Here is a 16410-nt window from a genome sequence, read left to right on the forward strand (position 1 = left end):
CCACACTTAGAACAGACATTCCTTTTCTTATCGAGTTTGTCAGACTCTCAGAATATTTTCGGGTACTCCAATGTTTTCAGTCCTTCCATTTTTCCGTCTATTTCCTCTTTGGGGGGAAAAAATTCATCTGTTTATTTTTCACTGCGTTAAGTTTGATGGCAATTCTTACTTATCTGCTTTCCTGGACACTGACAGCTCCTTCGTGGTGGAGCGACAGCCATGCATGCCAACTCATCCCCAGAGGCCGCTGGTATTGAAGACCGGGGTGCAGTTCACTGTGAAGTTGAGGTAATGTAGGGATAGTTCCGTGTGTGCGCACGTGCCTGCTTCTTTTGCTGACTGCAGAACAGTACATCTTCATAGTAAGAGGAACTTAGAGTCTCAGAAATGCACATAACAGACCCAGTTCCCAGCAGCCTTCCCCCGCATGAGCAGAGGCTCATAATGGAGCTGTGTGAATTCCAGATAGACACCGCGACAGTGTGTGACATGTACGTTGTCCTGTGAGTGAATGCTTTCGCCAGGCTGGACCAGCGGCCTGTGATCTAAATACCCGTGCACAGCTGCAGTGAACATCCTGTGCCTATCCTCCGTAATCTTGCTATAAATATAAAACGGCGTGAGTGCATATTTCACATGTAGACCCATGTACGTAAGTTTTAACAATTTCAGTTGTTAAAACCAGGGTTATATATGTATGTAGCTTGCTTCTCTCCGTGCTGGAGTTGGAGAGACGTTCTGCAAATGCTTTGGCGTATTCTGGGGGAATGGGCTGCATTCAGCAAGTGTTGTCCTGGGGATGAGCAGCTGGGCCCTGCAGCTCTGGCCTCGTCTCCTCCAGAGGCATCTGTGGCTGCACAGGCACTATTTCTCCGGCAGGCAGTGTTGCAGCAGCACAGTTAAGCACCAGGGAAACCTAGAACTCACAACCGATAGGAAAGAGGAAACCCCATCACCTGCTCCTGATTAGAGGTGCAAGTCCGTCCCATCCCCCACCCCCCTGTTGCTATGGTGTCTAGCTATCAGAGCAGAGGCTCATGGGGTCTTAGTCCACTCTCTCTTTCTACACAGCCAGTGATCGGTGCTAACCTGCTTTTTTCTGACTAGGGTAGCAGTTGCAATTTCATTTCTTGGCGGTGCTTTATATTTTCTCCTGCTAGCACAGGAAATTAAATACAAGTTTTGTAAAGAGTGGTATTCACTTTTTTGCCCATATAGTATTGAAAAGAGTGGGAATTTTGGTTAGACTTTGTTGGCGGGGTTCTGTACAAAAGCGTTGCTTTCAGTAACTTCTGGTTAGAATGTAAAGTCAGCGCTGTTAGTCCATTAGTGTTAGAATGTTGTCCCAGTTCATTGTGATTACCCTAACCTAAAAGGGAAGAGAGCAGTCTGTACAACTGTTTATAGTTGGGGAATTTACATAATAAATACATTTTAGTCAACAGGTTTTTTTTTTTAAGGTAATGACTGTTGTTTTTCTTTCCAGACTGTTGGTGAAATTGCAAGAGCTGAATTATAACTTGAAAGTGAAAGTCTCATTTGACAAGTAAGATTTCTTTAATCTCATCTAAGATACTATTTTAAATGTTGGTTTTATTAACCTCTCCATCCAATAAGCAGACTGGAAATTCTTCCCGGGCTCTAGGGCTGGACTACATGTCCTGAGAGTGGCCGGAGGGAAAAGACGGCTGCTGGGCTGCCCCAGGCCCTTCAGGACAATCCTAGCAGACTGAAATCACTGGCTGCTTTTCTGAGGGCTGAGAGCGATGCCTGGAGCAGGTGCTTCCTAACCTAGAGTAAACAAAAGAACAGAGGAGAGGAGATTGCCATCGGCAGGTCTATAGCCGGTGAACTTTGCACATCTCAGCCCAGAGAAGAGGTCCTTAGTCCAGCACACACCCGAGGTCCAGGCTGTGATTTGCAGCCAGCTGGGCCGTGGTTTCTAGGTGACGTGAGAGACTGGGCTGGGGCGAGGTGGTTGCTATGGAGCCTGCTGTACTTATTTGTGTCTCTAGGCCGTGCTGGGGACCCAGCCGTGGGCAGGATCTCTTACGGTGGCAGTCCAAATGAAGGAGCCCCGTCCTGTGTTCCCTTGGGCCCTGCATCTCAGTTAGCACTGACCTAGCCACACCGCTTACACTGGAGAAACACTCTCCCCACCCCGACACCTACTGCTCTTGTCAGACTGTGTGATGCGATGCTTACTATTGCTCACATCATCTTCTCTCGTCCTCCTTTCCCTCTTCTTACCTGGTCTAGAGGAAGAATGTTAGTGGAAGGAGCTTGTTGGTTCCCGGCCACCCGGCTAGCTCAGACCCGAAATAATCACACAGAAACTGTATTAATAATTAAAACACTGCGTGGCCCATTAGCTCTAGCCTCTTATTGGCTAACTCTTACATCTTAATTTAACCCATCTCTATCAATCTGTGTATCACCATGTGGATGTGGCTTACCGGGTAAAGTTCCCAGCATCCATCACCAGCAGCTCCATGGCTTCTCTCTGACTCCGCCCTTCTTTCTCCCAGCATTCAGTTTAGTCTTCCCGGCCTACCTAAGTTCTACCCTATCAGGCCAAGGTAGTTTCTTTATTCATTAGCCAATAAAAGCAACACATAGACAAAAGGACCAGAAGACATATTTACTGAGTGAACTGCAGGAGGGCAGCAGGCTAGGAAGTAACTGCAGTACCCCCTGCAACCTGTGCAGCCAGCTTTTATCTTTAATCTATACATCTGTATAGCCATCTGCATCTATTAAAACGTATTTCAACTCTACATGTGTTTTTTTTTTGTTTGTTTGTTTGTTTGTTTTTTTGCAGAGACGTGAACGAGAAAAACACAGTCAAAGGGTAGGTGAGACACCTTCTTTGTACTTTGCTCTTGTCTGTCTACGAGTTCGAAGTATTTTAAGGCTTTGTGTCTTGCACTGCACAGATTTCGGAAGTTCAACATCCTGGGCACGCACACAAAAGTGATGAACATGGAAGAGTCCACCAACGGAAGTCTGGCCGCGGAGTTCCGGCACCTGGTAGGCAGAGCGGTTTGCTGGCTGAAAGCTGCTGCAGGTCCTTTGGAACTCTCACAGTGTAGTGGCCCCTAGACTCACGCTACCACGGCATCCTGGTCCCTCCTCCGTGTCCCTCGTCTCCTCGCTGTGTTTTTTGACATGCTTACTCCAGAAGCACTCTTGGGGCTGTACTGATCTCATCAACTGTCATGCGCATTAATTATGTAGGCGCTTGCTCTCTCTGCCTGTGAGCGGTCACTATGGCTCCCACAGTGCTCTCAAGAAAGCCATTCCCACGGTCCATCCTCACCGCTCCCACTTTCCAAGTGTGTAGCAGCCTGATTCCCACTGTAGCAAGAGGAGGCCCCAGTCCACAGGTGGGGCGTCTTTTCACTGGGTCCCAGCTTGTGAGCCACAGACCTCTTGGCTAGGGAGTTACATGTGAGACAAGAGCCTCTGCCCAGCTTGGGCATCCTAGGGTGTCCAGAACAGCCCTTTCGACTTCAAAGACTGAAGTGTGATCTGGGAGACTATGTTGGCCTGGGGTGCCAAGCCTAGCCTGGGAGACCTGGGGTGCCGAGCCTAGCCTGGGAGACCTGGGGTGCCGAGCCTAGCCTGGGAGACCTGGGGTGCCGAGCCTAGCCTGGGAGACCTGGGGTGCCGAGCCTAGCCTGGGAGACCTGGGGTGCCGAGCCTAGCCTGGGAGACCTGGGGTGCCGAGCCTAGCCTGGGAGACCTGGGGTGCCGAGCCTAGCCTGGGAGACCTGGGGTGCCGAGCCTAGCCTGGGAGACCTGGGGTGCCGAGCCTAGCCTGGGAGACCTGGGGTGCCGAGCCTAGCCTGGGAGACCTGGGGTGCCGAGCCTAGCCTGGGAGACCTGGGGTGCCGAGCCTAGCCTGGGAGACCTGGGGTGCCGAGCCTAGCCTGGGAGACCTGGGGTGCCGAGCCTAGCCTGGGAGACCTGGGGTGCCGAGCCTAGCCTGGGAGACCTGGGGTGCCGAGCCTAGCCTGGGAGACTGCTGAGACAGCCAAGAAGCTGCCTCGTGAGTCTAGGACCATGAAAGAGCTGCTGATGGTGCCGATGTACCATTGCACACGGAAGCGCTGTAGTTCAGGGGCTTCATCTCCATCAGCATGCCCACATCCCAGCAGGCTGCTGGAGGCGTCACTCTCCTTCCTGTTCTGCCAGTACTGCCACGTCCGTCTCTCTGGTCCTGATGGGACTGATGTGTGAATGAAGATGTCGACTGTATTGGTTAGCCGTTCATGTAAGTTAACCATGAGGTCTTTTCTTTTACAGCAACTGAAAGAACAGAAAAATGCTGGCAACAGAACTAACGAGGTGAGCATCTCTGGACTGTGAGGGGGTCCTAACCAGACTGATGTATTCGGAGAGGACACATCCGGAGGTCCTTGACAGGAAAGAGCACTGGGGTGTCAGTGAAATGCTCCCCTGACTTTGTACTTTTGGCGTAGAAGGCAGTGTAACCCACAGTCTTATTGGACCCACAGAGACAGCCAACCGGATGGGGCACGATGGACTTTTGTATTGTTCGTACCTGGGTGAAGGAACAGAGACCCAGAAGTTAGTGCAATTTAGCTAAGAAAACATGGAAAAGCAGCAAGAGAGGGAAGTGACTATCTTAGTCATGGTTACTATGATGAGCCATGTTTCATAGATGCTGAAACGCCAGGAACAAAAAGCAAGTTGGAGAGGAAAGGGTTTATTTGGCTTACCCGTCCACACTGCAGTCCGTCACTGGAGGAAGCTAGGATGGGAACTCAAACAGAGCAGGATCCTGGAGGCAGGCGCTGATGCAGAGGCCATGGAGGGGTGCTGCTTACTGGCCTGCTCCTCGTGGCTTGCTCAGCCTGCTTTGTTATAATTTCTATAACCACCAGCCCAGGGATGGCACCTACCATGGGCTTCCCCCGCCCAATCATTAATAAAGAAAATGCTCTACAACCAGATCTTATGGAAGAATTTTCTCAAGTGAGGGTCCCTTCTCTCAGATGTCTGTCACTTGTGCTGGGTTGACATGAAACCGTCCAGCACAGTGGCTGATACCGAAGACCTGGTGTTGCAAGGGTTCCCTGCCACCGTGTCTCCTACTCGGTACCATCACCTTCTCACAGATCCCTTTTACAGCCTGAGCCTTAGGAGTTATGTTTGTGGCGATTGAAAACTGAGGAATGTAGTGGCGCGCGCCTTTAATCCCAGCGTTCAGGAGGCAGAGACAAATGGATCTCTGTGCGTTGGAGACCAGCCTGGTCTATTAAGGGAGATCCAGGACCATGGCTACACAGAGAAACTCTGTCTCAAAAAAAAAAAAAAAGCAAAGGAAAGAAAAGAAAAAAAAGAAAAGGGGAAATGAGAGATGGATAGACACAATGCCTGTGTCTGGTTCGGTTTGGAATTGTCCTTGGTGCACACACCACTTGCTGTCATTCCACATCACGACCAGTAGAGGTCACTGAAGCAATGAAGCAAATGCTTCCAGGCAGCTTCCTTAGCTGTCTCTGTCACCTCCTAGGTCTCCCAGTGCCCTCTGTGATCCCAAGGCACTTTGGAAGCTATCCCTTTCTACCCACCCAATGCGTTTATGACCGCCAAGTTAGTCCTTTTTGTAGAGGCTCTTGCTTGAGAGGCATGTGCTCTCTGCCTTGGCCTCCACCGCCGTGCGAGCTGTGCGGTCCACGCCGGCAGGCAGACGGTTGGAGGTCAAGAGGATAAACCCATCTGTAGTGCCTTCCCACTGATGTTTCTCTCCCTAAAGAGATTTGCCGTAATTACAAACACCTTTGAGAGAACACCTAGGAGCTTGGAACTTTAAAATCTGGGGTAGATTGTTGCATTCTGAAGTCTTCTGGACCACGGTTGATTTTAGGATCTCTGCGACCTGTTTGGGTTCTGGGAGTGGCAGGGTCAGTGATCAAGCTGTCTTCTTTCCCTCTTCCTAGGGGCCTCTCATTGTCACTGAAGAACTCCACTCCCTTAGCTTTGAGACCCAGCTGTGCCAGCCAGGCCTGGTGATTGACCTTGAGGTGAGATTTCCCAAGGGAGAACATGCTTGATTTTTACTTCCACAGGGTTTTTATTTCAGAGTTAACTTACCTAATTGCTAAAAAAAAAAAGGCGATCCCTTTAAAAAGTTATTATTTTAAAAATTCTATGTGTATGGATGTTTTATCTGCATGTAGGTCTGTATACCCCATGTATGTCTGGTGCCTGCAGAGGCCAGAAGAGGGCACAGATCCCCGGGGACCCAAGTTACAGACATTCATGAGCCACCATGTGGGGGTGGGAATCAAATCCTGGTCCTCTGGAAGAACGACCAGTGCCCTTGACTGCGGAGCCCCCTCTCTTGTCCCGAGGGTGATCTTCTCCAGCTAATACTACGTTGACGTTCGTGATTCGGGAAGCTGGAGGCTTGAATGAACCTTAAAGTTTCGTAAAAGAGATGTTCTGATTGAGACAGGCGCTGCTCTTTGCCTGTGAGTCAAATGCTCTCAAGGTCTCTGTTCCCTTCCAGACCACCTCTCTGCCCGTCGTGGTGATCTCCAACGTCAGCCAGCTCCCCAGCGGCTGGGCTTCCATACTGTGGTACAACATGCTGGTGACAGAACCCAGGGTACGGAAAACACGTTTGCTTTAGTACGGTCGCCCAAGGCTGAGCTGCCTACCGCCTGCTCCCTGTGACCCCGTGGCATCACTAAGGACTTGAGGGACTGGGAAAGTAGTCAGGCACACGTGCTGGCCAGTGATTTCCCTCCCGTGGGCACGGACGCAGGCATCCGGTGATCTGATTTCTCTGGTTGTCGAGTGAGTCTCTTGGAGTCGTTTGTTGTAAGGTGTCAGCATTTGCTCAGTGAACATGCCCTTGTCTTAGAGGGCCTGCCGATTGGTTGTGGATTCTCATTCACAGAAATACTCGTGCTCTCTAAAGTAGCCGGGAGTTCTTGTTAAATACAGAATCATTGCTTCCTGGGGCAATTCCAGAGGTCAGCTTCATCAGGCTCTAGACCCGGCATTTCCGTCAGCCCATCGGCACAGAGCTGAAATGCCCTTCTTTTGAAAGGCACCTTATGTAATGTATTTGACGACTTCTTACCAAGTCTATCTCGCCCAGTGCCACTGACGTCTTGCCTGTGTGACGCTTTTCTAACACCCATATCCTCTCCATAGCGGACCCCTGGCTTTCTTGTGCTTAGGCACATCCTGCTACATCAGCACAGTGCTTGGCACCGTTTTAAACAATGAAACCACCCACAAAAATCACAAAAGTTCAAAAACCAGAGAGGCCAAAACAATTGCGAGCGGCAGTAAAAAGCCAGGACCTCGTTCTGTTCCATGTCGCTTGGGAACATCAGTGCGTGGCCACAACGTTGCCCCAAGTATCAGTTTTGTAGTTAAAAGTAAATGCTAGTGAGGAAATAGATTCTAACAGTGCTGGCTCCGAGGCTTCTCATCCCCAGCTAGAAGCCTGTGTGTCACAGAAGCTAGCACCGAGCTCTGGGGCCTGTGCTGCTGGCTCCCCTGTGACCCCAGCTTCTGGGTGTTTCTTTCTAGAACCTCTCCTTCTTCCTGAACCCACCCTGCGCACGCTGGTCCCAGCTCTCCGAGGTTCTAAGCTGGCAGTTTTCATCCGTCACCAAGAGAGGTCTCAACGCCGACCAGCTGAGCATGCTGGGAGAGAAGCTTCTGGGTATGGTGAATGCCCACCCGCGGCAGCTTTCGCTTTCCATCTGTCTGTCTGTCTGTCTGTCTTCCTTCCTTCCTTCCTTCCTTCCTTTCTTTCTTTCTTTCTTTCTTTCTTTTTTATTTTGTTTTTTTGAGACAGGGTTTCTCTGTAGCTTTTGGAGCCTGTCTTGGAACTGGCTCTGTAGACCAGGCTGGCCTCAAACTCATGAAGATCCACCTGTCTCTGCCTCCTGAGTGCTGGGATTAAAGGCGTGCGCCCCCTACACCACCCCCGCGCCCCACACCACCCCCACTTGCCCCACGCCACCCACACATACACCACCCACCCTCACGCACCCCACCACTCCCTTAACATTTCTGGAACAGGATTTCAGGGTAAATTTTCAGATTATAAAATATGTCACATGAGGGCTGGAGAGATGGCTCAGAGGTTAAGAACACTGACTGTTCTTCCAGAGGTCCTGAGTTCAATTCCCAGCAACCACATGGTGGCTCACAGCCATCTATAATGAGATCTGGTGCCCTCTTCTGGCATACAAGCATACACGGAAGGAATGTTGTATACATAATAAATAAATCTTTAAAAAAAAAAATGTCACATGAGCCTGAAATGAGTTATCATCGATGAGACGGACAAGCTCAGACCTGTCCTTAGGGAGTAAGCAAGGAAAGTCCCTGACACAGAATAAAGTTCTAGGCTTAAAAGCCCCAGACTCTCGGGCCAGGCGGGCCCATGTTGCAGGAGGCTGGACCAGGACAGGTGATTCTTAGTGGCTGATGAATGAAAGAGCCAGTCATCGCTGACATACCTTCCAATGAACGGGAGTATCTGAACCACATCTTTAAGATTCCATCGACCCCATTGTCCAGATTTCCTGTCTGAGTAGCAGGGTAGCACAGACTGCAGTGGAAGTGGGCCCTCTGCAGCGCCTTCTCCCTAACTTGCACATTAAGGAAGGTCTCGGGTCTTGCTCTGTATCTGCATTTGATGAGATGCAAGGATTTTTTTCCCTGATTGTTGCTTCTCTGTGGTTTTCCTTAAATGAAGGCAGTGGATGTAACATTAGGTCAGACCAGGCTGTTTTAGTTTCTATGGCTAAGTCTGACTGTGGCTTGCGTCTGTCTGAGCCGCTGTCCAAACTGGGAGAAGGCGGAGGGAAACAACAGAAATCTAAAGTGAGCGCATGAAGTACTAGTTCCGATGATCACGGGGTGATCTTGGTCTTACTTTGAACTGTTCAGCTCATCTGTAGGGCTTTTGGTGGGGGAGACTTCGTGTAGGCAGTTAGGGGAGCAACGGGAAATCATGCTGGGTGGGGGTGGGAGGGAGGGCTTCTCCAGAGAGCCTTTTGAGGACGGGGACAGATAGCAGAGTGGTATCAGCTTGGAAGGGAGACCTAAGAGACAGCAGATGGCTCTGTGATGCTTCAGTCTCCTCTGCATATTTCCATAATCAGAAGCCCAGTAATCCCCACCGTTCCTTCCTGCAGTGAGAATCAAGGCAGCAGACAGGCATGCTGGCTGGCGCACATCTGTAATCTCGGTGCTGGGGGAGGGAGGCAGGGCCAAGGGACCGGTGATGAGTTTGAGGCCGGGTTGGCTACACAGGGAGAGCCTGTCTTACAAAATAAAGAAGTGAAATACAAACACCACTCATAGGGTTTTGACTATTTAATGGTGTCTACTCGGTCTGTGTAACCGCTGACCCATTTCTGGTTACCGGACTAGAGAGCCAGTCACCCCTTTCCACTAAGTTCTTCCATCTTGATCAGCTATATACAAAGTTGTCCATCTGACTAGAGTGTCCGATCCATTTCAGTCTAATAAAAGGGCTACTTCCCCCCTAGGTCCTAACGCGGGCCCTGATGGTCTTATTCCGTGGACGAGGTTCTGTAAGGTAGGTGCTGCCTGGGTTTTACAGCTCTGACCCCGCGTTCTTTCCACTCTGGGGCGGCTTTCCTATTTCTCGCGGTGGCAGCTCACTGTTTGCTTGTTCTGGCATGTTCGTCCGCTCCCTCACACCCCCTAGGCCAGTTGTTTACTTTCCTTCGGTTCAGGAGGTTGTTCCAAGCCCGACAGGAAGCACCTGCCTGGGCGATAACATTCTTCCACACCCCAAAGCGTCTCCAGTCCCTCGCGGTGGCCCCTTAATCAGCAGGGTTCTGGCTGAGGCCGTGTGAAATGTGCGCGGTGACCTGTGCAGAACCGCTTGCGCTGAGGGCACGAGAACAGGATGTTGATACCCGGTTGGGCCCCGCCAGCTGGAGCTGAGCCGCTCACACTGGCCTGGACTCCAGTCATCTGGGAGAGCATCCCTGCTGGAGTGCTGCAGGGGCGAGGGTTCCAGGGAAAGGAAGAGCGCCAGGTAGTCAGTCAGAGGCTAGGGACCCGGGCATCCCCTGCTAAGGGACAGCTGTCACTCGTGCCTGAGCTGGGGCCTCTTTGGAAGGGACAGGGCACGCCACTGCTTTTGTTTAATCAACTGTGTGTTTCTGTACTTGCAGGAAAATATTAACGATAAAAATTTTTCCTTCTGGCCTTGGATCGACACCATCCTGGAACTCATTAAAAAACACCTGCTCTGCCTCTGGAATGACGGGTAAGGGTCACCGAGGGCTGAACTTGGAAACGGTTTTTAGCATGTGCGCTTACGGCTGCAACAAGGTCTAAGCTGGGCTTCATTACTTGAGAGGAACTTGGTCTCCTCACAGACATGCACGCTTACAGGGATCACAGCTGTCTGTGAGCACAGCAAACTGTAGGCCAGCCGAGGCTACCCAGCGAGATTCTGTCTTAAAAATAATAAAAGAGAAGGGGTTAACTCATTTGTCCCCGGGATCAACTGCTATCTCAACCCTAGCTTCCAGTTGACAGGAAGTGCTGGACACCGCGCCCCCGTGTCTACTCTCTGTTCGCTGGCACCCAGTTCGCAAGCTTCGGGCAAGGGAGCTGGAGGTTAAAATACACAGACACACACAGACAGACAGTGACACGGGTCATCCTTGAATTCCCCAAGAATGCCCCCTTTATTGTGTTCAGGGGCAGATTATATAGAGATAGCCACGCCCCAGCCAAACCCACCAGAAACCACTCTCCTGCCGTCAGGAACTCCTGAAGGTCTCGTGCTCAGAGCAGCTGTAGGCACTCAGATCAGGGCATTACAAGAAATTCAGGATCTGGGGTCTCACTGCTCCCAATAAGGAAGTGCTGGCTGGCGTATGAAAATGCACCCTCCGAGCCTGCATCTCCAGTACGAGATGCATAGACAGTCATTTTCATGGTGTTTAAAATCAGCGAGGACCGGAAGAAGGCCCCTCACTTATTTACGGAGCTTCATGCCAATGCCGCCTTCGTCTCGGTTCTTATGTGAGCACATCCGTGTGTAAGGGAGAGGCTTCTGTAAGCCTCGGTTAAACATTTTGAAAGTGTGCGTTTTTTATAATACGTTCTGTTTTCAAGTGGCAGCACTTTTCTTAGATTGTTAAGTCAAAATGAAAATTAAACTCATGAATGAAATACAAAATATTCCCATTAACCTCTCTAATGTTCAGGTGCATCATGGGCTTTATCAGCAAGGAGCGAGAACGCGCTCTGCTCAAAGACCAGCAGCCGGGGACGTTCCTGTTGAGGTTCAGTGAGAGCTCCCGGGAAGGCGCCATCACGTTCACTTGGGTGGAGCGGTCGCAGAACGGAGGGGGTGAGTGAGGAGGGTCTGCGCATGCGCGGGCCTACGGGCCCTGCCTCGATCCCTGCAGAGCGATCAGTTTGGGTAGCTTTGGAACTGAAATTGAGTATCCTATAATTACATAAGTAAACTCCCCCACGAGAGTCTTACACCACCGGGAACACCGGTGTCAAGCTGCCCGGGACACGTGAGAATGATGCCTTTCAAAGCCCAAGGCCAAGTTTTTCCTTTCTCTCGGGTCTGTTGCCTGCAGATCAAGGATATGAGTCAACACTAGCTGCACCCAGTTATTGGAAGGGATCACATTTCCCACAGTGTAGGATTTCAGACGCAGCCCGCTCCAGGATACCTTGCCTGGGCTAGGACCTACTTCGTGCGAGGATGGGGTGCAGCTCCGCCCACCTTCAGGGGCGGGACTTCTCTCTGACTGTTAGATACCTGTTTAAACAAACGTAGCTCCGAAGCAGCCTTCATGTCATAAGGTGGGAAGAAGGAAAAGTAACAGTAACAAACAGATGGTTGCTTATGACTTGCGGCTGGAGGGGAAGCAGGGACTTATTGTTTTCAGGGGATAGTCAGAAAGAAGGAATACTCTTCTGAGTCTACTCGCCGGCAGTGGGCGCTGAGGCACCGGGCCTGTTTTATTCCAGTAGTTCATTTCCCAAGCCCATTGAGAGATGGGGCTAGGAGACCTCAGAGAGGAGCAGGGCAGCGTGGGCAGTTTTGTCAGAAACTCGAGGGAGAGCCCCAGCTTGGAACAACAGGGCACGCTCTGCTCCGAGGTGTCCTGGGTTCCGAACACGGAGACCTGAAGCACAGCTTATGCCCTGGGGGACTGACTATAGGGAAGAAGTAGCTTGCAGCATCTTGGTTTTGTTTTGAGAGTTGCTTGTTTTAATAAAACAGGGTTTTTCCACTATGAAAGGAAAGTAAGAAGGGGGCCCATCTTTAATAACACGATTTGCAGCCTGAGCCCAGTGACCCGGGCAGTGGTATCTGTGGATGGGCATTGCTTTGTTAAGGATGCAAACTTTGCATTAGAATTAGACCCTGAGCAGAGGCAGCAAGTGTGTTGTTCCTGAACGCCAAAGGCAGCGCTTGCTTTTCCTCCGAAGGCAGGATTATCACGTCTGTAGAACACAGAGGCCCCGGGTGGACAGACCTCGCGGGCTGCACTTGCTTCTGACCAGACTCTGTCTGCAGGAACTTTAGTCCTCTCTGAGGCTTGATACTCAGTCAGCCTCCGTGATTTCCTCCTCCTAGAACCTGACTTCCACGCCGTTGAACCCTACACGAAGAAAGAACTTTCAGCTGTTACTTTCCCCGACATTATCCGCAATTACAAAGTGATGGCTGCTGAGAATATCCCAGAGAATCCCCTGAAGTACCTGTACCCCAACACTGACAAAGACCATGCCTTTGGGAAGTACTACTCCAGGCCAAAGGAAGGTGAGTGTACAGCCTACCGTGGTGCCCCAAATGGGAGAGGACAGCCAGGTCTGTGGTGCTCAGTTGCTCCCAAACAAGTTCCAAACACATTGGTCCTCACCATCCTCTCAGCGGCTCGTGATGGCACCAGATGCCAGCTCGTGCTGTTAGTGTTACCAGTCCATCGCTTCTGAATTGACGGGGCAGGGTTTTTTAGACAACACCATACACTCAGTAAAGCTAAAGTGAAATATCTCTTGGCCTGCTGTGGCTAGTATGCAACGAATACATATTTCTGTTCTGAGGATACTGGGAAAGTCCGTGTCTGGTTTTATATGTTTGTTACTGCTTTCTCCACGTGAAAGGGTTGAGGGTAGGAACCAAGGCTGACCAATTTCTTCTAGCCTGCCTGGGCTCAAGGGGAGGAAACCCAGGTTCAGGATAAATGAGCGGTCCATTCAGGTGGGCTCAGTTGCTTCTTAGAGCCTGTGGTTGTGAGTCTTAGAAGCCAGAGACTTCTCGGATGCAAGTCTGCCTCTCCGGTCATGGGATCACATTCGGGAAAATTCATATTAGACCCGCCCAGTTTGGGAACATGCCTACAAAGCTACTAGCTTTTTGAAATATGAAGTCTAACTAGCAGTACCTTGACTCTGGGGCAAAGATCCTTTTAGGCTACGCCATGGCTGTGCATATTCCCATCAGCTAGACCAGCCTGACCTTGGCACGCTTGGACTTCATTCGCCTTCCTGCAAGACCACAAGCCTTGGAAAGAGGCAAGCGGCTAGACCCCTGGCCTTCTCTTGGCCGTTTCTCCATTCCCACTAGGATCTCAGATGACCTTGTCAGGAAGGTCATGACCCCGTAAGGTTTCAGGACACGAAGTTGTCAAGTCAGACAGAATGGGTCCCTCGAAGCAATGGTTCCGTTCCCGTGTAATTTCTGCTAACGCAAATGCCGTGATGTGTGCTTGCTTCCAGCCCCAGAACCAATGGAGCTTGACGACCCTAAGCGAACGGGCTACATCAAGACTGAGTTGATTTCGGTGTCTGAAGTGTAAGTGAGCTCGGAAGACTGACATTGTCAGAGCCTCACGCCAGCCTGGCTCCTGGCTGGGGCCCTTTGATGGCGTTGGCTCGTAGCTTGCTTTTCTGTTGTAGTTGATGCTGCCATTACAGTTGGACTTTTTGGAAAGATCCTGATTAGCCCCCGGTGTGACTGCTTGCCAGCATTTTACCTCCTTAAGATAAACAGCAACAAAAATCCCAAGCGAAACAGCAATGAACAAAATAAAAATAAAGCAAAGTTGTATGTAAGGAATATACTTTCTCCCCAGATTGATACTTTGGAAAAGTATGAATAAAATAAACAAAAATGGATGAGTGGGAGAGTAGTTCTTTTCAATCAAGAAAAGGCCAGAGTCATAACCGAGATCCATTTCCTCCACTTGTGTTTATTTTGTTGTTTCATTCCACAAAAGGCAGAAAGTTTTGGAAAAGTCATTGTCAGTTATTTGGCTTGCGGCACTGTCTTGGGGTGAATGGATGTAGTCTTCATGTAAAAACACTCTGTGGAGCAGCCTTATCTGCATACAACCCTCAAGGTAGGGATGAGGGATTCCCCCAGACACTTCTCTGGTGCTTTTCTGTCCAGGGTAAGCCTCAGAAGTCTGCCCGTCTCAGGATGACACCGCACATGCTCACACCGAGGCTCCACCAGGCAGCAGGGGTGTAGGCTTCAGTCTTGACAGTCGCTCACTCGTGTCTAAAGTCTAGTGTATCCCTCGGGGCCGGGCTGGGGACATAAACCTCCCACGATCTGCAGTCTTCCCGACATGTTTTATAAGGTGTTCTGAAATCAAAATACGAAGTGGTCACTCAATGGCGGATAAAAGAGTCTCAGTGCATTGCTGCCCGTGTAGCTTGCGGTTAACACTGCCCTCTCTCCTCTCTCTTCTAGCCATCCCTCTAGACTTCAGACCACGGACAACCTGCTTCCCATGTCTCCGGAGGAGTTTGATGAGATGTCCCGGATAGTGGGCTCTGATTTCGACAGTATGGTGAGTACCGTGGCCGGCTGGTCCCACCCTGAGAACGCCTGAGCAGGTTGGTACGGCGGCGGATGGGAAGTCTGTCTGTGAGGAGCAGCCTTGGGCAGAGAGAAGGCTTTTTAGAGAGATGAGCCTGTATTTAGGACAGCTGCAGCAGCAGCAGAATCTCATCCCTATTATCCCAGGTGCTCACACTCCCTTCCCCGTGCAGCAGGAAGGCCTAGCTGTACGGACAGTTAACACACTAAGAGACCAAGGTTTTCCGAGGCAGATGTATTCCTCTGGCTGCTTAGGGCCTGGGTGAAGAAGTCATCCTTAGGAAAGGCAGATGCCGGTTGGTACAGCAGTTCCGCACTCGTTCACGGGGGCGGGGGGCAGGGCGGGAACGGGGAGGAGGGGGGTGAGAGTTCCATTTGCTATATAGGATGCTAACTCATCCTGCCAGCTTTTGAGGCTGTGAGGGACGGGCACAAGGAACATGAGGTTCAGAGAACAGAATAGGTTCCACAGTCTAAATAGAAACACGGTGTTTGCAAAAGAGACAGTCTTCTTTAGGGAGAATGTTTTTCAGCTGATCCGATAGGACCCCTTGCCTTTCAGCCTGAGAGCCGGCATCCCACGTGTTCCGTCCGGGTGACTGGCAGTCTCGCTGACGCTGTTTCATTTTAAGCCCCTTGCCACACAGAGTTAGGCCAGTTCACTTTCCAAAGCTTGCTTAAATGATTTCAAAAATCATTCTCTTAGCCGTAGCAGGCGTTCCCTCATCGCCACGGGCTCTGTACCAAGCAAAAACGCGTCCTGTAAGGAGAGTCAGAGAAGGGGACAGGAGAGAGAGGAAGGCTTCACCCGCGGATGTCCGTGTGTTCAGGGAAAGCTTGTGTTGTCTCAGCCATTGCCTGTTCCTCACATGGGACCTCATGAAGCAAGCTGGGAATCTTAAAAAAAATGCTTTCTTAGAGCCTCTTGGCTGCTGAGACTGGAGCAGCTAGTGTGATCACGGAACCGTGCCGTGTTCTGGGAAGCGAGCCCCCGGTCTGTGTACAGCAGCACCCTGATACTGCTGTCAAGAGTGTTTGGCAAATCTCATACGAAAGTGGAATAATGGCGAAGTTTGATTGAGAACGTGTAAACCTGAGGTCCGAAACCTGGGTGCGTTTTCACGCCTCCTCTGCTGCCCAGGAGATCTGCCGCGTCACCACTGCTGCTGTGTGCCAGGCAGAAGCTCTTGGTGTCTGTTAAGGCAAAGGCAAGGCAGGGCTGGGTGGGAAGCCTGTGCCTGGATTTGTCATACGGTTCCGGCTGCCATCACTGTGGGTCCCTGCGACCTACTAAATCCCTAGTTCCTCCATTTGTGCAAGGAGCACAGCTTTCAGTACGCCACAGCGGTGAGAACTGGGGGTTTCATACCCTCCAACAAATGCCAGGAAATGGATTTGTAGCCTTCGGATGCCCCCGGTAGCCGTTCTGTTCTAGCAATTTTATTCGTCTGACTTACGGAATAGACGCATAGGATGTACGGATATAATAAATTAGTTTG

The 16410-nt window shown here is 50.7% G+C and overlaps 1 protein-coding gene across 2 annotated transcripts in view; it reads left to right on the top strand.

Annotated features, from left to right (window-relative positions):
- Positions 1–16410, top strand: part of Stat1 (signal transducer and activator of transcription 1) — a 41224-nt gene that overhangs the window by 19500 nt on the left and 5314 nt on the right. For both annotated transcript variants that reach the window (XM_057758815.1, XM_057758817.1), the window contains exons 11-24: positions 196–288; positions 1487–1546; positions 2822–2851; positions 2937–3030; positions 4309–4350; positions 5970–6053; positions 6542–6640; positions 7579–7714; positions 9558–9607; positions 10215–10309; positions 11262–11407; positions 12659–12844; positions 13804–13879; positions 14783–14882. In XM_057758815.1, coding sequence (XP_057614798.1) covers positions 196–288; positions 1487–1546; positions 2822–2851; positions 2937–3030; positions 4309–4350; positions 5970–6053; positions 6542–6640; positions 7579–7714; positions 9558–9607; positions 10215–10309; positions 11262–11407; positions 12659–12844; positions 13804–13879; positions 14783–14882 — 1291 coding nt within the window. The remainder of the gene's footprint in view (positions 1–195; positions 289–1486; positions 1547–2821; positions 2852–2936; positions 3031–4308; positions 4351–5969; positions 6054–6541; positions 6641–7578; positions 7715–9557; positions 9608–10214; positions 10310–11261; positions 11408–12658; positions 12845–13803; positions 13880–14782; positions 14883–16410) is intronic.

Source organism: Chionomys nivalis, chromosome 26 (genome assembly GCF_950005125.1).
Source record: "Chionomys nivalis chromosome 26, mChiNiv1.1, whole genome shotgun sequence".
Lineage (NCBI taxonomy): Eukaryota > Metazoa > Chordata > Mammalia > Rodentia > Cricetidae > Chionomys > Chionomys nivalis.